The sequence below is a fragment of the Drosophila novamexicana genome, unplaced genomic scaffold, assembly GCF_003285875.2.
Source record: "Drosophila novamexicana strain 15010-1031.04,08,12 unplaced genomic scaffold, DnovRS2.1 tig00000462-arrow-pilon, whole genome shotgun sequence".
Classification (NCBI taxonomy): domain Eukaryota; kingdom Metazoa; phylum Arthropoda; class Insecta; order Diptera; family Drosophilidae; genus Drosophila; species Drosophila novamexicana.
In genome coordinates this window covers 842,360-866,144 of record NW_020824806.1, presented here as the reverse complement: position 1 = coordinate 866,144, position 23,785 = coordinate 842,360, and the positions used below count along the sequence as shown (strand labels likewise).

The 23,785-nt window shown below is 45.8% G+C and overlaps 7 protein-coding genes across 8 annotated transcripts; 5 read left to right on the top strand and 2 right to left on the bottom strand.

Moving 5' to 3' along the window:
• The first annotated feature begins 993 nt into the window (after positions 1-993).
• On the top strand, positions 994-3,906 carry LOC115760761 (origin recognition complex subunit 1). The gene is made up of 3 exons (XM_030702242.1): positions 994-2,306; positions 2,362-3,231; positions 3,296-3,906. The coding sequence occupies exons 1-3, from the start codon at positions 1,010-1,012 to the stop codon at positions 3,895-3,897; spliced, it is 2,769 nt and encodes a 922-aa protein (XP_030558102.1). The 5' UTR covers positions 994-1,009; the 3' UTR covers positions 3,898-3,906.
• A 9-nt stretch (positions 3,907-3,915) lies between these two features.
• Positions 3,916-7,185, bottom strand: LOC115760760 (GPI ethanolamine phosphate transferase 2). Its single transcript, XM_030702241.1, has 7 exons — positions 6,961-7,185; positions 6,328-6,886; positions 6,132-6,262; positions 5,862-6,076; positions 5,591-5,805; positions 4,787-5,520; positions 3,916-4,718 (listed from the first exon to the last, which is right to left on the bottom strand). The coding sequence occupies exons 1-7, from the start codon at positions 7,179-7,181 to the stop codon at positions 3,941-3,943; spliced, it is 2,853 nt and encodes a 950-aa protein (XP_030558101.1). The 5' UTR covers positions 7,182-7,185; the 3' UTR covers positions 3,916-3,940.
• Positions 7,186-7,319: 134 nt separating this feature from the next.
• On the top strand, positions 7,320-9,186 carry LOC115760672 (zinc finger protein 484). Its single transcript, XM_030702138.1, has 3 exons — positions 7,320-7,762; positions 7,820-8,173; positions 8,233-9,186. The coding sequence occupies exons 1-3, from the start codon at positions 7,352-7,354 to the stop codon at positions 9,184-9,186; spliced, it is 1,719 nt and encodes a 572-aa protein (XP_030557998.1). The 5' UTR covers positions 7,320-7,351.
• A 153-nt stretch (positions 9,187-9,339) lies between these two features.
• LOC115760789 (myoneurin) lies at positions 9,340-11,542 on the top strand. Its single transcript, XM_030702285.1, has 5 exons — positions 9,340-9,685; positions 9,749-9,904; positions 9,987-10,118; positions 10,181-10,546; positions 10,611-11,542. The coding sequence occupies exons 1-5, from the start codon at positions 9,404-9,406 to the stop codon at positions 11,457-11,459; spliced, it is 1,785 nt and encodes a 594-aa protein (XP_030558145.1). The 5' UTR covers positions 9,340-9,403; the 3' UTR covers positions 11,460-11,542.
• A 99-nt stretch (positions 11,543-11,641) lies between these two features.
• LOC115760788 (PR domain zinc finger protein 5) lies at positions 11,642-13,759 on the top strand. The gene is made up of 4 exons (XM_030702284.1): positions 11,642-12,071; positions 12,130-12,207; positions 12,285-12,647; positions 12,712-13,759. Exons 1-4 carry the CDS (start codon positions 11,712-11,714, stop codon positions 13,732-13,734), a joined length of 1,824 nt encoding a protein of 607 aa, XP_030558144.1. The 5' UTR covers positions 11,642-11,711; the 3' UTR covers positions 13,735-13,759.
• On the top strand, positions 13,760-15,499 carry LOC115760790 (elongation factor Tu). The gene is made up of 3 exons (XM_030702286.1): positions 13,760-14,342; positions 14,396-15,161; positions 15,216-15,499. Exons 1-3 carry the CDS (start codon positions 13,923-13,925, stop codon positions 15,413-15,415), a joined length of 1,386 nt encoding a protein of 461 aa, XP_030558146.1. The 5' UTR covers positions 13,760-13,922; the 3' UTR covers positions 15,416-15,499.
• A 231-nt stretch (positions 15,500-15,730) lies between these two features.
• Positions 15,731-23,761, bottom strand: LOC115760786 (unconventional myosin-Vb). Of its 2 annotated transcripts, XM_030702281.1 has the most exons (16): positions 23,324-23,353; positions 21,909-22,722; positions 21,608-21,846; positions 21,059-21,547; positions 20,907-21,000; positions 20,621-20,850; positions 20,233-20,346; positions 19,287-20,173; positions 18,683-19,227; positions 18,488-18,623; positions 18,263-18,360; positions 17,465-18,176; positions 17,272-17,403; positions 16,692-17,214; positions 16,390-16,614; positions 15,731-16,333 (listed from the first exon to the last, which is right to left on the bottom strand). In XM_030702281.1, the coding sequence occupies exons 1-16, from the start codon at positions 23,351-23,353 to the stop codon at positions 16,196-16,198; spliced, it is 5,406 nt and encodes a 1,801-aa protein (XP_030558141.1). In that variant the 3' UTR covers positions 15,731-16,195. The 2 variants fall into 2 exon arrangements, with proteins under 2 accessions (XP_030558141.1, XP_030558142.1); XM_030702282.1 differs by lacking the exons at positions 15,731-16,333; positions 16,390-16,614; positions 16,692-17,214; positions 17,272-17,403; positions 18,263-18,360 and having other exon boundaries at positions 18,062-18,176; positions 23,324-23,761.
• Positions 23,762-23,785: the final 24 nt, after the last annotated feature.

The following is a 23,785-nucleotide window of genomic DNA, read 5'->3' as shown; positions in this document are numbered from 1 at the left end:
GACAAAGTCGCGCTGCTGTGAATGGGAACGCATGTGGTCATTTAGATGGGTCTTGCGAGCATACGTCTTGGGGCACTTGCTGCATAGGAAACGTCGCAGCTTTTCGTGTGTCACGCGTTGATGTTCCTGTAGCCGAAAGCGCTCCTTAAATATGAGTCCACATTTCTCACACACAAAGTCATCCTTCTTGGTCTTGGAGGCGCGCTTTTTGAATTTCTTGCATTGCCCCTGTTTCTTGGGCTGTTCACAAATAATATTCTCTGTGGCTGGAGTAGTTGCTTTTTGGACAGACTCAACAATTGATTCGGTAATGGGGTATTCTAGTTTTTCAGCAAAATAATTCTCGTAGAAAATCTCTTCATCCTCTAACCTGTCACAAGTATTTATTTTACTAACAACTTCAGCTGGCTGTTCTGCATTCTATAATTTTGGGGGATTACTATATTGAACATTTAGTCAATACTTTAATTCTATTTATTTACCTCAACTTCGCAGAGCCCCAAATACGGATCGTTATTCAACGGACTTATTTTTATTGAGACCGGCTTATTTATTTCTTCTTCTTCTTTGTCTAAATGTGTGAGCGCCAAGTGTTTTTGAAATTCTTGAATGATGTAAAACAATCTGTCGCACATAAAACATCTTATGGCTAATTCCTTGTACGGTTCCTTGGACAAAAAGAAACCGCAAGTCCACAAATCCTTGAATTGTGCTTCCATAAGCCTTCCTTCAGGATGATTCATTAATTATTCAGTGTTGAAGAAGTTCAAAGCCAGGGCTGCATACACTACACACCACCAAACACATCGATACCTTGTCTTGAAAGTATCGATAACAATCAATGATCGTTCGAGTACAATTTGTTTTTGCGCCAAAACGAGTGCGCAGCGCGGCAAACTGCTGCTTTTATTGTTGTATAAAAAAAGAGAGCAAAAGTAGAACACAACCCATTTCTCCAATAGCTGACTAAGAACATTTATTTGACGACATACATACACGATATACCGTGATGGTTAATAACGAAAATGCAAATAGCGCTGTTCAGCAGGTCATTTGGATCGGCAGCCACAACCGAGACGCATCCGTCAAGAGTTTGGAGCACAGAAACGTGTACTTTTACAAGAAGTGTGTGTATGGACCACTTACGCTGACTGTGGGCGACTACATATTGGTGGCCAACGCGGATGCAGCAGAGCCCGACACCGTGGAGGGCTGTGACATCGCCAAGATCCTATATCTCTACGAGCTGCGGGAAATGACCGTCAAGGAACCCTGTCGTGCTATAGTCCAGTGGTACTCACGCCCGCAGGCCATACCGCATAAGTATTTCGATGTGGACGGCTTGGCCTTAGATTTTGACATTGAAGTTATAGAGGAGCATCGACTATACGACAACGACGTGGCATTGGGCTCCATTTTTCGCAAGTGTCTTGTGCTGGAAGGCAGTTCCCAGCAAACTGCCCAGCAGATAATTAAAGAGCACAAAGTACCCAATAACTGTCCAATGTTCGTATCGCGCTACAAATTCTTAAAGGTAAGAAACGCGTATCGCCTTATTCCCCTCGAGATTCAGCTCGATGGAACGGATTCGGCACGCAAGAGACGCTCCACCCGAGATGCCAGTGCGGGCTCTGCGCGCAAATCCATCTCGCGCAGACGCGTCTCCACAGCTGCAGACAGTGCAGCTCCAGTGGAGTTCGTTGATGTCAACTATTTCAATTGCGAGAACAAGGTGTCGCCCATCAAAATTGTGGGTGGCCGCAGCGTGGTACGCCTATCCGAGAAAAAGAAGAGCCTGAGCGCAGTGGCTTCAGCCGACGGTGTCGAGCCCGAGATCAATGCCAACTATCTAACGGCCTCACCATTGACCGAAAAGAATCCCAAAGTTGCAACACCAAAGTCGCGCGCTTCAGCCGCCCGTCGCAATCTGAACTTAAGTCTGGACAAGGGCGCCGACAGCACGGCTGATTCGGATTGCTTGAACTATTCGATTGTGCAGCAGACGCCAGATCCCAAGACGCCCTCAAATGACATGAAGATTAAGTTGCGCATCTCCGAGCGCCGGAAATCGGTGCGTCTCGAATCGTTGGACGATAATATAATTGCTGATCCCTTGGTAGTGGCCGCTGACTACATCAGCGACACGCCAAGCAGCAAACAGCGACGCAAGCGTTTGGGCGTCAGCAGTGGCGATATCTATCATACGCCCACGAAGAAGTCCAAGGAGCTGCTCGAGTCTGCGGGCACAGAACTGACACCCTCTACGCGCCGCAAAAGCATTCTCAAGTCTGCCACCACACGCTTGGGTAGGTAACTTATCAATCGGGGCATGGGCATTTATTAATCCTCTTTTATTTACAGCCGAGGGCACGCCCAGACGCAGCATTCAGCTGTCCAATATTGTGGAGCAGCGCATATTTAAAGACAACGAGATCATCTCCACACCCAAGAGAAGTCGCCCCAAGCTAACGGATGAGGCGGCCGATGCGGATTACGTGCCCAAAATGTCAAGCCAAAAGACACCGACGCGCCCGCGGCGCATGAGCACCACGGGCACCGCAAAGCAACCGTCAGCTACAAAACTCAAGGAGAGTGCTCCACTGACGCCATCGCAGAAGCTGAAGAAGATACGAGCCGGCGAGCTGAGTCCCAGCCTGGAGCAGCGTCATCAGCTCGTGGACGAGCGACACAAGTCGCAGCTGCAGCTGGCTCGCGAACAGCTGCATGTCTCGGTGGTGCCCAAGAGCTTGCCCTGTCGCGAAAAGGAGTTTGACAATATCTACAGCTTTCTGGAAGGCAAAATTCAGGATCAGTGCGGTGGTTGTATGTACGTTTCGGGCGTGCCGGGCACCGGGAAAACGGCGACGGTCACTGGCGTCATTCGCAGGCTCCAGCGCCTGGTTGCCCAGGATAAGTTGCCTTCTTTTGACTTTTTGGAGATTAACGGCATGCGCCTGACCGAGCCGCGTCAGGCCTACGTGCAGATCTACAAGCAGCTGACGGGCAAAACCGTATCCTGGGAGCATGCACACTCGCTGCTCGAGAAGCGTTTTACAACGGCGGCCCCGCGTCGCGTGACCACGGTGCTGCTGGTGGACGAGTTGGACATACTGTGCAATCGACGTCAGGATGTCGTTTATAATCTGCTCGACTGGCCGACAAAATCGGCGGCCAGGCTCGTGGTGGTCACCATAGCCAACACAATGGATCTGCCCGAGCGTGTGCTGATGGGTAGGCATTAAAGCAAATTCCTGCATATCTGCAGCCAGTAGCTAATCCCTGCATATTCTTTCAGGCAAGGTAACGTCACGTCTGGGACTCACGCGTCTCACTTTCCAGCCTTACACACATAAGCAACTGCAGGAAATTGTCACCGCGCGTCTGGCCGGCTCCGAGGCATTCAAGGGCGAGGCTGTGCAGCTGGTGGCCCGTAAAGTAGCCGCCGTCTCTGGAGATGCTCGTCGTGCCCTCGACATTTGTCGTCGTGCGACGGAAATTGCCGACAGCGTCGAGTCTCAGCCAGGAGGTGCAGCCAAGTGTGTGACTATGCTGCATGTGCAGCAGGCGCTGGCCGAGATGATCGCCAGTGCAAAGGTGCAGGCTATCAAGAACTGTTCGCGACTGGAGCAGATATTTCTGCAAGCCGTTGCAGCGGAGGTGACACGCACCGGCGTCGAGGAGACAACGTTTATGGGCGTTTACACGCAGATCGAGACAATTGCTGCATTTATCGGCGTGGCGCTGCCAGCGCCGGGACGCGCTCTACATCTATGCTCCAAACTGGGCGCCGAGCGTCTCATCATCTCCGAGCACTCGCGCCATGATCTTTACCAGAAGATTCTGCTCAACGTTAGCGCCGATGACATACACTATGCGCTTCGTGTGGAGAGCAATTAGAGTTTAGGTTTTAAAGTTTTAAAGCTTTTAAAATATTTAATAATTAAGCGTCATGTTTAAACAATTTAAAGTACAAACTCGTTGATAGGAATACCAAATAGAATACCAATACAGTATAACAGTCGTAGAGCACTTTGGGTGAAAAGACGGAGTAGATAAATAGATGATAGCGAAAGACCAACATCAGGCACAGGTAAATGGCCACCGGCAGCAATACCAGAGCCGCATACAGCGGCACCACCAGCGAATCGGCTGCCTTCGCATATGGCGGCTGCAGCTGGATGATGCCAACGCTGCGCAGATCCGTGCGCAGGGTGTGCACAATCAGATATAGAAAGGAATGTATTTCGGCGCTGTAGGTGTTCAGCGTTACGAAGAGCCCAACAATGATGGGATTATAGCTAGTCTGGCCAATATAGCCGGGATTCAGGTCAATTGTCGACAGACTGTTCGAGTTGCCCTGATAAAAGTAAAACATTCTGGCCACAAATATGGTCATGATTATCTTGTAGACATGCACCATGCGCACCGAGAACTTGCGCGCGGTGGTGCCATACGCATCGCACAGCTTGTACGTTTCGTCCAGCGTGATGAGCATCGTGGGCAACAGCACAATATTCTGCACCTTGTATAGCAGCGCCACCAGCATCAGCGAACATGTCATATTTGTTTGCAGCAGCTTCAGCAGATTACTCTGCGGCTGCTCGTCCAGCAAACTGAGACCGCTTTTCTGTTGCGGCAGTGCCGTGCGGTAGCCCAGGACAAAGACCAGCGCCAGGCAACACCAGAAGAGTACCAGCACGGGTACCATACAGCGAGCGCTGCAGGAGAGTATACATTAGCATTAGATTATTGATAGATTAAAGTATATAGAATATCCGAAACTTACGCCACATTCTCGGGTACCTCAAAGAAGTGCACCTGACCGTTCAGGCCACGGAAACAGTAGACTAGCAGAAAGGCAAGGCCCTTAAATACGGTCTGTGTTGTATCGGTGAATTTGCGCAGGCGTGCCCAAAATAGAAATAAGGAGAATATCATCAGCGTGCTCTTAATGGCCGACAGTCTATGCAGATAACGCATGAGTGTGAGCAGTATCAGCACCACGAAGATCTTGCGTTGCTGCCAGATGCAAGCCGAGGCAATCTTGTGCAGATGCCGTCCATCCAGCTCCACATTCGCTTTGGTAATGCGACGACGCAGCGTCCTGAGTGTGGTCAGCAGCAGCAGCGTGCTGCCCAAGTAATACCAGGTCTTGTATTCGAATTCAATGAATGACGAGGAGCCCAACGTCGAGATGCGTATAGCAAAGCACACCAGAAGTGGCAATGGCAAGGGTATAGATAGCTTCAAGCGTCGCGAGTAAAGAGGTGGAAGGGCGATCTTGAGCAATGCTTGGACCACATCAATGGTTAAATAAACGGAAGCAATTATGGGCAGCAGTAAGAGTAGACCGTATAGCATGGAGCTGGTCAGCACTAGATCCACCAAATGAGCGACTACATTCAGTAGAATTCCGATGACCAGAGAGAACAGCAGCTGAGCCACATTCAGCCTATGCAAATGTAGTTGCTCTGCAGCAATGTCCAGAAATAATACGCTCAATATAAGGTGCAAGGAGCTCTGTGAAGGAAAGTACAGAAAAGTACGTCCTTAATAAAATATACAATACAAAATAATTGTCGACACGTACCGCTGTTGTTAGCGCCAGTCCCACGGCAATAAATCCGTAATCGAATTTCACCAGTGATTCGGACAGCTGGCCGGAAATCTCACGGGCGACGCGCAAATAGTTAAGCTTGGCATTCTGGTAATGCACTTTGCTGGCGCCGCTGCCGTCCCCGATACGCAGTGGCTGCAGCAGTTGCTTGTGCAGCAACGTGGCGTTCTGATACCAATGATAGTAGTCTAGGAGTAAACATAATTAGTTGCTGGATAGCATGGTTCATACGTCTATGCCCTACCACTACTCCGGACGTTCTCATGCCCGAATTTGACTCGAGCCTTGTTAAGCAGATGATGTGCATTGTAGAAGTAGGCATACATTTGTTGCTCCAGCGTTAATGTCTGCAGCATCTCCGGTATGATACAGCCAATGGACATCGTCGGTATCTCAATCGACAGCAGCAGCGCTAGCGTGGGCGTCAAATCAATTTGATTGTAGCGCTTTGTGCTTGGCCTAAGAAATATGGTTATAGCAAATGTCAAACTATAAGAAGAAGCTGTTTACTTACGCATACTTGCTGCAGTTCTTGCTATACAAATATAGTGGCACCGTAATTTCAGCGGGCGTGTTGCCGCCGTGGCCACCGCCATCGGCCATGCCATGATCCCCGGTCAGCATTAGTAAATAGTTGGCCATATTCTGTGGATACAATTTGAGATTAGATTATCTGTAGGCTTAGCACATATTTGGCATAAATTACTTGCCTTATGATCTAATATCTTTTTGACAGCGTCGTCCATTTCTTTTAGTTTGGTTTTAATTCTGGGACTGGCATTGCCCTCAACATGACCTATGTGATCCAAGCCCAAATAATGCAATATCAAAAGCTTCCAATCGCTTTTCTCCAGCTCCTGCGCTAGGACACTGGTCACATTGTGGTCGCCCTCATTGAAATCATTTACGTAAAACGAATCATTGTTAGCCGCCTGACGTGTGAATTCACTGGGAAAGAGATGAACCCAGGTGTGATCACCGGCAAAAGAAACAACAGCTTTGCGCTGCTTCAGGCGATGCAGCAGCGAATCCTCCACCTGCTCTGTGTGGCCCACATTGAGCGCAATGTCTATGAAATTGGACAATGTGCCGGTGGTAATACTCTTCAGCCGTGGCATTGTCACAGTCGGTATGTCCACGTGGAGACTCAGCTTGAGACAAGCCCGCTCATGGACCGCCGGCATTGTGGACTCTGTGGGAAAGTCCTCTCGCAACGCATCGATCAGAAAGAGTATAAAAGAGTCATAGTTGGCCGGCGGTGGCTTCAGTCTGCAAACAGTTGTTGGTGTGAGTACATGTGGCAACTAAATTTTAGCATACATAACTACTGATAATCAACTTACTTTTCACCGTGTAGTGTTGTCGGCCGGTCAATGGGCACGGTCTTTTCCTGTTCTGCAACGGAGTATGAAGCCGGAAAGAAGCCTATTAGAAAGAGCAGTGCGCCGCACAGGAATAATGTTAGCATATAGAACGTGTATGTAAGGCGACTTTTGTGCTCCTCCATTGCAATTTGTTTTGCTTGAACATTACAAGACCCAGCTCCCGTACGGTCGCCTGACATGTAAACAAATACTACTGTAGACTTGTAGCAGAGTTGCCAGCTGCTGCGTATTTGTACCTATTTGACGTGAAAAACTAGCTGGCAGCCCTGCAAGCCAGCTGATTTCAAGCCATTGTGTGTTGCATTGTTTATAATTTTAATTAAATGCCAAACAAATATTGCAAACTAAAATGGAAACTTGCGGCTTTATTATGAGCAGAGTTGGCGAATTCGAAAGCTTTCTAATGCGTTGCTCATATTGTACAATAGACATGAAAATCGACAAATGGCAGGAATTCGTGTTGCACTTTCGGAATACTCACGGCTTGAAGCCTGAGGACAACTCAATTTGTTTGGAAATAGATCAAATTGCTGTGGATAAAGACTGTATTGAGGAAAACGCCATGACCGCACCCATTGAAGAGCCTGAAGTAGACAGCGAATACAATACCCTTGCAGAGGCGGATATGTCCAGACCCTCTTCATCGATGTCTGAGACCAGCTTGAGCGAAAATGACACAGTTGAAACGGCGAGTGAATTTAGGGCTCAATTGGAAGATGACGCGGAACAGAGACCCATATCGTATTCGCCTACATACAAGGTAAACACACAAGTCTTTGAATAGAAAATATATTTACTAAAGTTCTTTATATTTCAGTTCAATCCATCATTTTTTCGACGAGATCCGCGCACTCTTATCTTTATAGAGTCCTATAAGAGTCAGCCCTGCCTTTGGAATCCCGGCTATAGCAACTATAAAGATCCAACTGCATGTAAAGCTGCATATCAACAGCTCATAACGGAGCTAGACTCCAAAGTATCGGTCATGTTCTCAGAGCATTCTCTAAAGGCAGCCATTAACAAGTTGCACATTCAGTACAATATAGTTAAGAAGCGTGTTTTGAACGGCAGCCAAAAACCAAGCTCCGTGGCCTTCAATCACTACACCAGCTGTGCCTTCCTGAAAGCATGTCAAGATCAAATGCATGCCTTTAAAAGTTCAATAATTGAGGTACCATTTAAAAATCATAATGCGTTTAAATAGTTTTTGAAGACACCTTTGCCTTGCAGTTAAATTTTTCCAAGCGCAATCAATTCACGACAGACTTTATACACCTGTATGCGAACTTTCCCCAGCTCTACGATAACAAACACAAGGATTTCTCAAGCATTACGGCTCGGAAGCAAGCCTATGAAACGATGGCAGCTGAAACCGTGGTGCCACATGGTGGCGGCATCAACTGTGATGACATTTACCTCGCCATACAGTGCCTGCGCCAGTGGTACTATAAGAGTACAAAGCATGCAATTAAAACGTCCAATGAGTCGGAGCAGTTTTATTTGAAAGCCTGTGCCTTTTTGCCACCCAAAATGTTCAAGCAAAAGCTAATTTGCGAATTGTGCCAGCAGGAGACGTCCTCAGATCATGTGCTGCAAGCGCACATGTGCAAGGTGCATAACATCGGAGAGTTGCCCTTCAAGTGCTCATCATGTGAGCGTCGTTTTGTGGGACGCGCTGAGCTATCTACGCATATGCAACGTTTTCATATTGGAAAGACGCACAAGTGTAATTATTGCGACAGAACTTTCGCGGTTAACTCAGATCTTCGCCTGCACATACGCACCCATACCGGTAATAATATTCTTTGTGAGCAATGCGGCAAGGCCTTTCGATTGCGATCTCAATTAAAGCTACATGTCACTGCCATACACACCAAGATCAGGGCATTTAAGTGTACCATGTGTCCGAAGGACTTTCTAAAGAAGGTTGATTTGTCGGACCACATCAAGAGCCATTTAAATATACGAGATAAGATTTGCACAACATGCGGCAAGGGATTCACCAGTTGCCATTCGCTCATCAGGCATCGACAAATACATTCGGAAATTAAGAAATTTGTCTGTAAACTTTGTGAGGCCAGATTCTCACAATTTGTAGGTCTCAACTCGCACATGAAACGTACGCACAACATTGTCCGGAACAACGTCCAAAAATCTACTGAGACTGTCGTTCCAGACATTTGAAATATCACTTAATTAAAAAAAAAAGAAAGAAAAAACAATTAACTGCCTTTTAAATTTCCTAGCCTAGCGCGATAAGCTGCCAATGTTATCGATATATACATAAATCGATTAATGTTCGCAATGTTTCTCAACACTAGCCGAGAAGCAGCTGAGCAGCTACATTCAACTTGACGTAAATAAAATATTCGTTTTCGTGCGCTTACTTGAACCGCTCAAAATGGAAATATGCGGCAGCATATTAACCAATACCGACTACACCGAGTTCCACTTGAAGTGCATATATTGTTCGATTGAAAGTGAACTAAAGGATTGGCAACAATTCGTGCACCATACTCGCAATGCTCACCGTTTCGATGATGCGGATGAAGGAAGCGCCCTAAGCGAAAATGAAATCGAGTGCGCCCCGGAAGAGCTCTTTGAGACTTTCGCAGACACTGAAAATGTCATGTATGTAAAAGAAGAGGACGCAAGTTTGCCTCAAGAGGAAGAAGTACTATATGTGAGCAAGATATATTTACACAAATTGTTTGCCAGTTTTCATTTGACATTATGCATTTAACAGGAAACCATCGACATCTTAAAGCAAGAGGATGACCTCCAATCGCCAATACGAATGGAAGCACCTACGTCCCCTACCTACAATAGCATAGATGGCTGTTTGGAAAAAATGGACGATGACAGCTATGACGATGAAAGTCAAGTACAGGAGGAAATAGTGGTAAGTAAATTGCATTTTTTATGTCTATAATTGCATTGCTTATGTCTATAATTAAAGTATTAAATACTCGAATAAATTTCAGAATAATATGTCAAATGAGAGCGATAACTATGAAGAGGCAAGCGACAACTCCACAGATTCTGATTCTGATTCTGAACTGGAGGGGAAGCCACTCAGACGTAGCAGAACTAATCCAATGTCGATAAAGCGCAAGGTTTGAATGTCATTTTCAGAAAATATATAAATGTTGATTTTACACATGTTTAACGATTGCAGTTAAAAGTATCATTCATCCGGCAAAATCCACGTGTACTCCACTTCATTGAAGAATTCAAGAAACATCCATGCTTGTGGAACCCAAACGATACATCTTATAAAAATGAGAAAGCGGAAACTGAAGCCTACAATGCAATAATTGAAGGAATGGACAAGAAAGTCAATGTGCTTTTCACCGAAATCGAATTAAAGAAATCCATACAGCAGTTGTTCAAACAGTTCGCGATTGCCACTCAAAAGGCGGACAAGAACCAGCTAACCGGAATGGCTGTACGTTATCTACGTAAATGCAAATTCCTCTCGAACAGCTATTACTCCGGGGCTAGCGATGACGACGACGAGGAATCGAAGTCAGATGTAATTCAGGTGAAGTGCATATAATTATGGCATTACATTTATTCATTTAATATATATTCATATATTCTTTTAGCTTAACTTCAAGGAGATCAACGATGTGACCACAGCCTTTATTGAAACGTTTGCCAATTTTCCGGTGCTGTATGACAGTTCGCTGCCGGATTTCAAGTCGTTAGAAGCACGTACGGAAGCGTATGTTAAGATAGCGCAGCTGCTCGCGCCGGAGTTACGTGTCAACGAAACTGAGGTTCATCTGGCCGTCATGAGATTGCGCAAATGGACTTATATGACCCTGCGTCGCGTCAAGTCGAAGGAATTGCGCCGTGCTTGCACCAAGACGGAACTGCATTATCTTCAATTGTGTAGCTTCCTTCCGCCCAAATCGGAAAGCCTCGTCATTAATTGTGAATATTGCAATAAGCGTTTCTTTATCGACTACCTGCTCCGGGCGCACCTGGTAAAGGTGCATGATGTGGGCGAGCTGCCATATCTCTGCTCCCAGTGTCCGCGTCGTTTTGAGAAGGCCCACGACATGGAACGGCACAAGTTGCGCCAGCATTGTGAAAAGATGCTCAAGTGTGAATACTGTGATAGCACATTTGCATTGAAAAATGACCTCAATGTACACATACGTGTGCATACGGGCGAAAAGCCGTATGTGTGCGAGCTGTGTGGCAAATCCTTCAGGCTAAAACTATTGCTTGACTACCACATAAATGGGTTCCATCTGAATCTTCGCCCATTTGAATGCGATATTTGTCATCAAACATATCGCAAGAGAGTCCAGTTGAAAAATCATATGAAGGCCCATTTGAATATCAAGGATAAGAAATGTGACGAATGCGGTGCAGCGTTCACCTGCCCGACAAGTCTTTCTCGGCATCGCAAAACCGTTCATAGTAATACAAAACCACAAAAATGATGCTAAAAAATCTTCATTCCTCCTCTGCTTGTTTAGTCTTAATAAATATTACTAATTACATAAATAAATAATATCCCACAGTGTAAAGCATTTGCGCGCGTCTCTAAAGGACTTTATTGTTAATGTCGCTGTCCAACACTTAAACAGCTGGCGATAACTTTTATCGATAACACATTCTTTGATTAACCATCCGAAGTTGCAACAATTAAAATTTGTTTATGATTTTTTGTATTAAATAAAAATGTGGTAAATATGTTGAAAATGGTGATTTGTGGAACAGTCCTGGTGCGCAATAATTACGAAGAGTTTGTTTTGAGCTGCGCATATTGCAAAACTGATTGCGACGTGGAAGTGAGCCTCGAAAGATGGCAAGAATTCGTCTATCATATAAGAAATGTACACAAAGTGGAATCGGATGAGGACAAAAGTTCCTGTCACAGCAGCCCGGACTTCAAATCAGAGGCAATGCCAATTGAAAGCGATCCCGACGTCGAGGATGATAATGAAGCTGATAATAAGGATTGTTTAGCCGAAGCAGCATTTGTGGATTTGCCAAACGCATCGACCGACAGAGAAGACGATTACGACAGCGAATACGAGTATGATGAGGAGGTAAGTCCTTTATACTGTTCAAACACATAATTTTAAATAGTTTCTTACGTTCAATTAGATGGCAGTGGAATATCAGGGCGATGCTTCTAGAGCCGACGCTGATTGCATCAAAAAGAGCTTTACACCGACTGTGAAAGTAAGCACTTTAATCTATTGCCTTAAGGAAAACTCAACGATTTAAAAAAGTTATATTCCACATATAAATGTATTTAGTTTAATCCCACATTTTATCGACGCAATCCACGGATCACGCAATTCATTGAACTCTATAAAGGACATCCTTGCCTCTGGGATCCCAAAAACTCTTCGTTCAAGGACAAGGAGAAACGCACAGCTGCCCACGCCACATTAATTGATCAGCTAAAAACGACCATAAATGTTCATCTTACTCAGTACAAGCTTAAGAAATGTATTGCCAGCCTACATAGCCAGTACGCGACCATAAGCCGTCAGAAGCGTACCAAAAAATTAACAAAATTACCTCTGTATTATCATGAAATGTATAGTTTCCTCGGGAAACGCTGTGATGTGGAGGAGGCGGAGAGCGATGTGGAAAGTGGCGACAACAAAATTAAGGTTAGTCAAACTTGAAGAGAATATTTGCATTTATCGTAAAACTATCTACTTATCTTTTGGACAGTTGGTGTTCACAGAAACGAATCGGCTGACAACACACTTTATAGAGCTGTATTCAAAGTTTCCACAATTGTACGATCCGGCGCACAAGGATTTCGCCAATCTGAATGTTCGCAGATCAGCCTACATAGAAATGACTGAGCTGCTGGCCACAGAGATTCCCCTGGGCATTATTACCCACTATGATGTTTACGACAGTGTTCTGTATCTACGGCAATGGTATTCCCGCAAAATCAAAGGTCTCACGGAGACGCAGACGATCGGCCTATTAAAAGCTGAGAAAAGTTACATTGAGACATGCAAAAGTTTCCTAAGAACGAAAACATTTCGCCAAAAAATACCGTGTGACGTGTGCCAGACCAGCTTCAGCACGGATCACGCCCTGCAGGCGCACCAGTACCGAGTCCATAAGCTGGGTGACGGCGGCTGGTTCAAGTGCAGCTGTTGTGAGAATCATTTCGAGCGGCGTTGTCATCTACAACAGCACAACCAGCGCGTGCACATGGGCAAGACATTCAGCTGCAGCTTGTGCGAGCGCAGCTTTGCATTTTCCAGCCAATTGAGCAGTCACATGCGCACCCACGACGACACGCACATAGCCAAGCCGTTTGTGTGCGAGTTCTGTGGCAAATCCTTTAAGCAAAAGATTCAAATGAGCAACCATGTGACCGCTGTGCATACGAAAATTCGGGCATTTAAGTGCACTATGTGTCCCAAGGATTTTCTAACCAAACGCGATCTCAAGGATCACATCAAGGCGCACCTCAATATACGTGATAAAGTATGCGAGGTCTGCCAAAAGGCGTTTACCAATGCAAATGCATTGGTCAAGCATCGTCACATCCACAAGGAGAAGACGCTGCAGTGCAGCCTGTGCAATACCAGGTTTTCGGAGCGCGTTAGCCTGGGAGTTCATATGAAGCGTACGCATAAAATCATACGAAATAGCTCAAAAGTTGCAGAAGCAACGGAAACCGCATTGTATTCAAACACATTCCCACAATCAGAAGATGTTTCAAATAAATAAATAAAAAAAAAAACACTCCAAAAAATTTCCCATTCGGAAAAGTTTAGTTTGAATAAAATTCCCTTTTTGGCTTTGGCTCTTTTACAACACTGAAATTTGCGGCAACGAAGAAATCAGCTGCTTTTGTTGTGATTGGACTACGCGGCGTGCGAGTTGACGAACGATTACGTGCATCGTTTTTGCTGACTATGAGAGGTCTTCTGGTTAAACTGCGGAGTCAATGCGACACAGCCGTTCTACAGAGGCTAAACAGTGCGTTGACCACCACCACCAGCGGCCGCACATTCAGCAGATGCTGGGCTAATTCCCGTTTATTTGCCACCAGTATTAAAGACAACCCGACACCGGATCCCAGTCAACGTGAACGGCCACACTGTAATGTGGGCACCATAGGGCATGTGGATCATGGCAAGACGACACTGACGGCGGCAATTACCAAAATCCTATCAACAAAAGGTCTGGCAGACTATATACCCTATGAACAAATCGATCGTGCGCCCGAGGAGAAGGCCCGCGGCATAACCATAAATGCCTGCCACATTGGCTATGCAACCGCGGAACGCACCTACGCACACACAGACTGTCCGGGTCATGCGGATTACATTAAGGTAAGTTTTCAAATGCATTTATAGCTATCAAACTTAATCTGATTGCATTGTAGAACATGATTTCGGGTGCCTCCCAAATGGATGGAGCCATATTAGTGGTGGCCGCTACGGACGGACAAATGCCTCAAACACGTGAGCACTTGCTGCTGGCCAAACAGGTTGGCATACAACGCATTGTGGTGTTTATTAACAAGGCGGATCTGGTCGACCAGGAGGTGCTCGAGTTGGTAGAGATTGAAATGCGAGAAATGTTGTCGGACTTTGGCTTCGATGGCGTCAACAGTCCAGTGATATGCGGCTCTGCCTTATTGGCGCTACGCGACGATCAGTCTAAGTTTGGTGTCCCCGCCATTGAGCAGCTGCTGCAGCACTGCGACACGTATATACCGACACCCGAGCGGGACGTCAAGGCACCCTTTATCCTGCCCATTGACAATGCATTTACGGTGCCCGGACGCGGCACGGTTGTGGTGGGCACCATAAAACGCGGCACGATAGCGCGCAATGCCGAAGCCGATCTGTTGGGCTTCAGCCAGAACCTAAAGACCACCGTCAGTGACATTCAGATCTTTCGCAAGAGTGTGCCGCAAGCACTAGCCGGCGATAATGTGGGCGCCCTGTTGCGTGGCATTAAGATTTCATCTGTAGAACGCGGCATGCTGCTATGTGCGTCCGGTTCTGAGGATATATCTAATCACTTTGAAGGCTCCATGTATTTGTTGTCTCGTGCCGAGGGTGGACGCTTCAAGCCCATGCTATCCAAGTACATACAGCAGCTATTCAGCATGACATGGAATCTGCCAGCACGCATTGATATCGGTAAGTTCTTTATGGGTTCATTTCAAAGTACCTTCACTACCTAACACCTTATAGTGCCCAGCGAATCTATGTTGATGCCCGGCGAGCATGGTCAGGTGCGCGTCACATTGCTGCGCAAAATGGTCATGACGCCGGGTCAGGCCTTTACAATACGCGAGAATGGAGCAACTGTGGCAACGGGCATGATAACGAGCCGTTTGCCATCTCTCGATTTGCCAAAGAATAAGCTATCCAAGGCGCCGGTAATTTGCTAATAGCTTTTATTGTACAAATTCTTCCGTTAAATTTTATCGTACACGAGTATTTAATATAAATTTGTCATATTTCAAACAAATGCCAAGGCTTATTTTTTATTGTTTAATACAGCCCAATTATGTTTGGGGGCTCGTTCTTCAAAACACGCTAATACATATAACTTACAAAAAATATGAGAATACATAAATCGAATACAGCATCGTTACAAATATAGCGCTCTATATATGTATATATATGTATATATATGTATATATATATATAAATATATAAGTACTTATTATCTTAACAAGTCTCTACATTCCAAACGTTTAAGGCCACAAATCGGCCATTGTATACATAGATTTCTATAACATTTCAATGTTCATTAAGTACATTTCATATATATGAATATGTTTTCTTTTCATTTAATGTTTAAGTTAAGGTACAAGGTTAATTTATTATTGCAACTTAGGAATGCTTTCTGCTGGAGTTTTACTCCCTCATTTATAATTACAAATTAGTTTCATATATTGCATTGGTTCACACCCGTTTTAAACAAGCTTTAATTAGCTATAACAAAACTAAAAAAAAATTGGCAAAAATGGCTAGCAGTACGGGTCAAAAAAAGGGAACTGAATTGTCGATAGTTAGGGTTTTCCTTTCTCATTAAACTAAACAGGAACTACTGCACTTAGACTTCTCACTACAATTAGCTAAGACTCGTATAATACAAAAGAAAATAAGTCACGTCAAATGGCAACATTCAAAATAATTGGTTGAAACGCACTCGCATACTAAATTTATATTTTTGTGAGGAATTCGTCGAGATTTAAATGCGGCGGCAACTCGATCTCCTCCAGCTTGATGTCACTGTACTTGAACATCACCTTGAAGGGATGTATGAAATTTTGATCCATTGTAAACTCATCGCTCTTGGACTGAAAGTGAAAACGTATTGTTGTAAATGTGTAAATGGAATTTTGCTCAGCTTTACCATTTCCCGCGCATTCAATTTCTGCGTCAGCTTATCCAGAAATACATTGGTTATTTCGCTCTCATAATCATCGAGCTTGTAGGATTTCATGACCTTTAACACCTGGGCGGTGTTAAGCGACGTGCACAGATCACAAATGGTTTGCACATCCTCCTCACTCTTGCGAGACTGCAGCAACTGGGAGACTTGATTCAATGGTGCCAATGGCAACAGCACCTCATTTGACTGCAGGATAAAGTATAGAAAAAAATTGCAGATTTAAGCTGATTGTGGATAGACAACTGACAACAAAGTAGCATCACCATCTTCTTGTCGCGCACCCAATCCTCAATGCAGCCCAGATTATAGCGAATTATCATGCCCGTTTCCCACATGCAGATGTCGCCACGCAGCATCAAACAGTTGAGCGCGACTGCGCAGACAAAGTACAAGAGCTGACTAAATATCTGCTCAGCATATATACTATCCAAGCCAAAGTGTTGGAATTGCTTGTAGAAGTGCTCCAGTTGGCCAATTAGCTGCTTCCAGGCAGGCACATTTCCATGCTCGGGTGATGATGACGAATCTGTGTTTCGATTGCGCATCCCATGAGCATGGCGAGTGCGTTGAATCTCATCGTTGTTTAATATGGCCGGCACAATCTTGGGATCCAGTAGGCTCTGTATCTGCATTACGAGCGCCTGATATAGATTCACAATTAGATCGAGTATAACGCGTCGATATTCGTAAAGATTGAAATTCTTCAATTGCTGCTGATTCTGCTTCTCCGTATTGAATTTAACGTATTCCTCAACATCGCCGTATTGCTTTAATAAATTTAGCAGCCTGCAAAATGATGAAAACTATAGAAAACGGTTTTTGGTGAATGTTTCAAGATCTTACGTTATGGAGTTGACTAGCCAGATGACGCGGTTCTCTATCGGATGGGGCGTTCTATGCATTTTCTTGATTTGCATCACAAATTTACTAAGCAGCTCGCGCACATCCTCATCGGCATTGGTTAGATCGGTATAGCTGCAAATTATTATAGATTGTCGATCAAGTGGATATATACACGAAATTTTGAGTAGTTTACCGAATGCACATAAAAATAAGATAGGCGGGAAAGCCGGGCAGCAGACCGACCACAGTGCGTGGCGTGAGACTACTTAGCAGACGTTGCAAGATCTTGTCCAGATCGCTGTTGTGGAACTTCATCAGTCCGAGTGGATTTTGAGACTTTTGTTTGGTCACATTGGCGCCCAGATCGTTGTTGCTACTACTGCTGTTGGCCGCCTTATTGCGTATCATTTCCTCCTCCAGCTGATTCTCCAGCTTGCCGCCGTCCTGCCTGTACGCCTTCAGTTTGGCATTGGCCAGCTTTAGCTCATCCTGCACCAGCAGGTACTGGGTTATGGCCTTCTTCAGCTCCAGGCGCAAATAACGATCGTTCTGCTTCAGCGTATCAATATTGGCCTGATCGAATTCATCGATGCTCTTGAAAAGAACCTCCTGCATTTCGTCCTTTTCATTATTGAGCCGCTCGATGGCCTGCGTCATTTCCATCAGCTTGCTGTTGTGCTCCTCTGTAATGGCCTTCAGCTCCGATTCCAACTGCCTGTTGACCAGCTTCTGTGACTGAAATGCTTCCATTAGCTCGTGCACATTGCTGGCATCGCTACCTCGCAGCTGCAGACTCTCCGGTTCAATGGAGCGCAGCGTTTGGCTCTGCTGCAGTAAGACGGCCTTCAATTGGATGCACTCCTCTCGTCGTCTACGCACTTCCTCTTGTAGGGCTGCATGTTGTGCTGTGAACACAAAGGAAAAAGAGAGGGGGAGGCAGGGGAAGGGATTGGATATAACAACTGCAATGAAGGCCCATGACGAATGTTACCATTGAGCTCGTTGATCTCAACACCGTGTTTAATGCTCGTGCGCAGCTGATCGTAGTCGCTGCGTAGCTTCTCGTTCTCTACCTCAAGCTCGGAGACGCTATGGCAAGTGTGTGGCAATAATATACATAATAGTAATTAGACTAACTATAGGCGTGTGTGTGTGTGTGTGATTGTGTGTGTGCGAGTGTTCGTTCACAACAATTGCCTAACTGCGCGTTACTTACCGGAATGAATCTTCCGTAGGCTTATTGCGACTTGCCAGCTTCACGTACTGCTCCTGCAAGCTCCTGTGCTTTTGCTTCTCCTCCTCGAGTATGGAACGCAGCTTGACTACAATGCTGGTGCTATCGAAGAATGAATCTACGGGGACACAATTACATTAATCAATTATTCAAACTAGGCTTATGGTTTAGCCGCACCGTTCTTGTTCATCAACTCCGGATGTCTGTGTACGTCCAGTGTGTTCTTGGCGGAGCCATAGCCCACATCATCTTCGTTTTGACTGGACGCATTACTGGCGCTGCGTGTGTGATGGATGCCATAGGCACTGAGGCCGTTATGTTGCTGCTGGTAGCGACTGAGCTCCTCCTTGAGCGAATAGTTTTCATTCTCGATCACCTCCTTGTCCTTGATGGCACGCTGATAGGCTTCGTTAAGCTCCTTATTGTCAATTTCGGTGAGCCTGCGCTCTTCGCGGTCACGCTGACTGCCCTCCGCACTCTTGGCCATTTCGATCATGGAGTCCACTTGCTTGCGCAGCTCTTCGTTTTCCATGCACCACAATTGCTTCTGATGACTCCATTCCTCCAGCGAATGACCGCTCTCCTCGAGCAATTGCATTTTCTCATCGCGCTCCGATTCCAACTGCTTGTTGAGCGCCTCGATCAGCTTATCCTTATCCAGACAGGCGGCCTTTACATTCTTAAATTCGTGCTCCAGGTTTTTCTTCATCTCCAGCTTCATTCTACAAACAGGAGAAGAATACTTAGGGTACATTTACTATAACAATGGCTGTATACAGACTTCAATACGCTAATTTCGCTGGTCTTGTGCTTCAGATTGCTGTTGTCCCGGTTGAGCTCGTCGATGCGCTGTTGCATTGATATGATCTTGTTCTCGAGGCCCATGTACTTGTTCTCCATATGCGATATGGTCTTTGCCTCAGCCTTCATGCGCTTGAACTGGCGACGCGCCAGGAAACGCCGCACCGCCGATTGACAGATGATGATGCTGCGACGACGTTTCTGATAGGCTCGACGTGCCAGTACACCACGCACGAAGCGCTGGATCTGCACAGCGCGATAGTAATCCCGCATGGCAAAGAATCTGTTGCGTGCCAACATACCGCGAGCATATTGCTGTATGCCGGCAACAGAGTGGCACAGACGCAAGTAACGACGGCGGCACAGCCAGCCGCGCGCATACTTGGACAATATGAGAGCAGCGCGCGCCTCACGCAATTTCTGGGCACGCATGCGCGCCATGTAGCCACGTGCGTGCCGCTGTATACCAAAGATAATGCCTTGCAGTTTCAGATAGCGACGTCGCTTAATAAAGCGCCGCACCACAGACTGCACAATGGTAATGTACTTCTTGCGCAGATTGGCGCGCACTTGCTCCATATAGGCCACCTGGCCGGCCCTGAAGAAAATCTGCGTATTACCAAAACGATATTTGTCCTCGTCCTGTATCCACTTGAGTACAATATTGAGGCAGGATTGCTTCATGTCGTTCTTATCAATTTGGCTGCGATGCGCCAGCAACTGATACCGCATATAGAAATCAGGATAAAGCCAACGAGAAGGAAATCCGGCTGCTGAGATGCGCACTGTCTCCAGCACACCACAGGCACGCAGCTGTTGAATAATCTTGGCTGTCTCCCACTTAAAGGCAATCTTGTCATCGTTGGGCTGCAATCAGATAAAATGAGTGTTTGTTTATCATACGATTTTACAGTACGGATCTATACCTTGATACAGCGCACATAGTGCGGAGTCGTTGCGTGCAATGTTGAGATCAGCGAAGCCAGACTCTCTTGGAACTGCGAGCCAACAGTTTTCTTGTGCTGCTTCGAGGGCACCACCTGATCAAGTCAAAGAAATTAGCATTAAACATAAACCATACATGGCATCAGCACAAAAGCACATAAAGTTCAAGTTGTTTATAAGACAAAAACAAAACTAACTCTTCGACGCGTCTCGTTGAGTTGCTGTTGACCCAGTTGGCGATGTGTACATTGGACAGTGGACAGTGGTTGATGGACAACAAGCGTATGGAAATACAGAGTAGCAATACAAATTACATTACAACGAGCCTGCTTAAGCAGCTTTTGCTGGCCCAGCGATCGGCTCACAAACCTGTTTGCGATTGGCACTAATCACAACGCGTCCACCCAGTGTGGTTGTGTTCTTGTTCGCATCCGTGCCGAGCGTGTCCACCTCTTCGAGCACCATGACCTGTTTGCAGAGCAGCATGTTCGACTGTGCCATCACATTGGTTAGCTCCTTGGATACCGTATCGCGATTCTTCTCCAGAAAACCATTCACATCGTACTCAACCGTGTCCGAAAAATGTTTAATAAAGAAACCTTAAATATTTTAGAAATAATTTAGTGATTATTCAACTAGTTAGTGCAGCACTCACTTGTGGTTCCGAAGCGTGGCTTCTCAAAATGCGGAAATTTGTTGCACTTGTCCACCAGCTTGCCCGCCCAGCTCTCATCCGAGCCTTTGGGCATCTGCCAATCAACAAAAGTAATTTAAGGCATGTAAATCAAGTTTAGTTAAGCTACTAACTCTACACTCCTCGTCGAGCAGATCCAGCACGCCCAGGCGTGATTCAATGAGATCAATGCATGGCTGATTGTCGTAGAAATCGATCATGGTCCAGGTAATACCCTCCTTAAGGTACTCCTCCTGTTCTAGCTTAAAGACATGCTGGTTGAATTGCTGCTGGAGCTTTTCGTTCGCATAGTTTATGCAAAACTGTTCAAACGAGTTCACCTCGAACGTTTCGAAGCCGTAGATATCGAGCACGCCAATGAAGCTGCACTGTTTGCTACCGTTAAATAGACTCTTGTTCAGCACATTGACAATATACTGAAAGAGCTTCGCATAGATGTGCTTGGCCAAAGCATCCCTTGCGGCCATCGCCATCTCCATGTTGTTCGGTATCAGCACATATTCATTAACCGACTCTATCTTACGCATCAAAAGCCAGCGCCGCAAATCATCAGCATTTATCTTTAGCAGATCTCCAGTTACTTGCAGGTGCAGATCGTTTTGCTAAAAGTATATTAAATAATTAACAATTGGCAATTGTTTGTACAGCTGCTGGCCACTCACAAAGATATCACACGATTCGGTGTCTGCCTCGTCGCTGCCGTCCTTGTACGTCCGGGACACCTGTATGTTACCCAAATGCAGAATGCCAGCCAGTATTTTGACAATATCGGCAATTTGTTGTATGGAAAAGCCCAGGATTGTCATGGCCTGTACCGTATCATTGAACTGATCTGCATCCGAAACGCGTTCAATGTCTGGCGAGCCACCCATTTTCAAGAACTGATAATTATCCTGATGATCTGCAAGAGCAAGATTAGATTATATTTCTACAAGATTTCAATAGTTAAAGTGCACTTCTTACCCAGCACCAATTCTGGATACTTGGCACGCGCCGCACACAACTGATAGAATATATGATAGTTGCGCTCGCCCTGTGCCTGGTAGACCACGCGAGACTTCTCCAGCAGATACGTGTGCACGGTGGCGCCCTGCAGATACATGACGCCCATGTGATTCGTGAACAGCAGTTTGGTAAATTTGCCGAAACGTGAGCTGTTGTCATTGCGCGTGGTCTTCGCATTGCCAAAAGCCTCCATGATCGGTGAAGATGCCAGCACCTTGCGTTCGACCTGTGTCTCGGACTCGGAGCCGCCAACGGCGGCAAAATAACGCATCGCATATTTGGCGGATACGGTTTTGCCAGCACCCGATTCACCGCTAACAATGATACTTAAATTACAATTCTCACGCTCCAGTTTTGTGTACGCCTCCTCGGCCAGTGCGAATATGTGCGGCTCCAGTTCGCCCATGGCATGGCCGCGATAGGCGCGTATAATGTTTGGTCCATACAGCGGCAAGTCCGCATACGGATTGATGGCCACCAGTATGATGCCGCAATAGGTGTAGATGATTGAGCGCTCACAGAAACGCACGCGCAGATTATACAGAACGCCCGGCTCGTGCAGGTAGGATAGCGTGGTTAAATCATTTTGGCCCACCAAAATTGCAGGATTACGCAGCGGCGGCAGATCGCTGCCATCCGGTTTCAGTTTAATCTCCGTCAAGGCGCCCGATTCCGTTTGAATTTTCAATACGCCGGCACCCTGGCGATAGCTCTCCTCCAACGTGGCGCTCTCCCACACCTGTTCCGCATGGGGTATCCAAATCTTGGAACCCTAAAAAATAACATAGAGAAGGAGAGAGTTGTGTATCCAAACATTGAACATGACCTGGGACAAGTTTGTAACTATTGCGGCTCAATGCCAGGCAACTTGAGCCGCCTAAAGCCAGAGCTTGCCCCCCTTCCTCTTTTTCGCCTACCCAACACACACACACACATGCACACACATACAAACATGCAGGTGTCTATTGTAATTGAAGCCAACGCACGCAAGCAAGACACGCGCTTATCAGCGCGAAAGTTCTGATAAGAATGTGATTCATTTCTAATACATTTTCTTGCCTATAAATGCACCATGACTCTGCCATGACATCAATAGGGGCTGTTGTAGACGAAGCGGGTGCGCAAGGTGCTTGTAAAAAATTAAGAAATGCAAAAATGAAATTATTGCACCACACATACACACACATACACACACACACACATGCACACACATGCATGCAGCACACGTTGTTATTGTTATTATGTATGCGTTTTTATAAGCCCCCATTCTTAACACTATGGGGCGCTGGGCTCGACGACGACGACGGCGACGACGACAGCGCGGAATTGCCAACAATGCACTTGTGGGGCATCAATATAATGTGTAAATGTACCTTTGCGTATAGCATCTCCTCGCTTGACATGATTACAGCCTGTCCGAGTGCCCAAGTACAGCTTCGGGCACTTAATACACTTTACGCACCGCTCTACTCCCGCAACGGTAACAACGAGGCGATTGATATGCGCATAAAACCCGTTAGATTTTGTCTTCTCAATTCCAAATTGGGTTAAGCAAATTTGACTTTTTCCCTTTATGTCAGAGACTCTCTTATTTATTTTTCTTCTTTTTTTTTCGGTTTTATCAACTTTTCACTTTTGTGTAATTATAGAGCCATTGTTAAGAATTTGAAATACTATAAATTTACAACGTTGGGCCAGAATGATTTAAAAAAATAAATTGTAGATGTACATATATTTAGCTACATTGGTAATTTAGAAGACACTGCTAACAAAAACAGAATTCGCCTCGTCGCCGCCTCTAAACTGACTCTGACTGACGTAGAATGTTGTGTTGC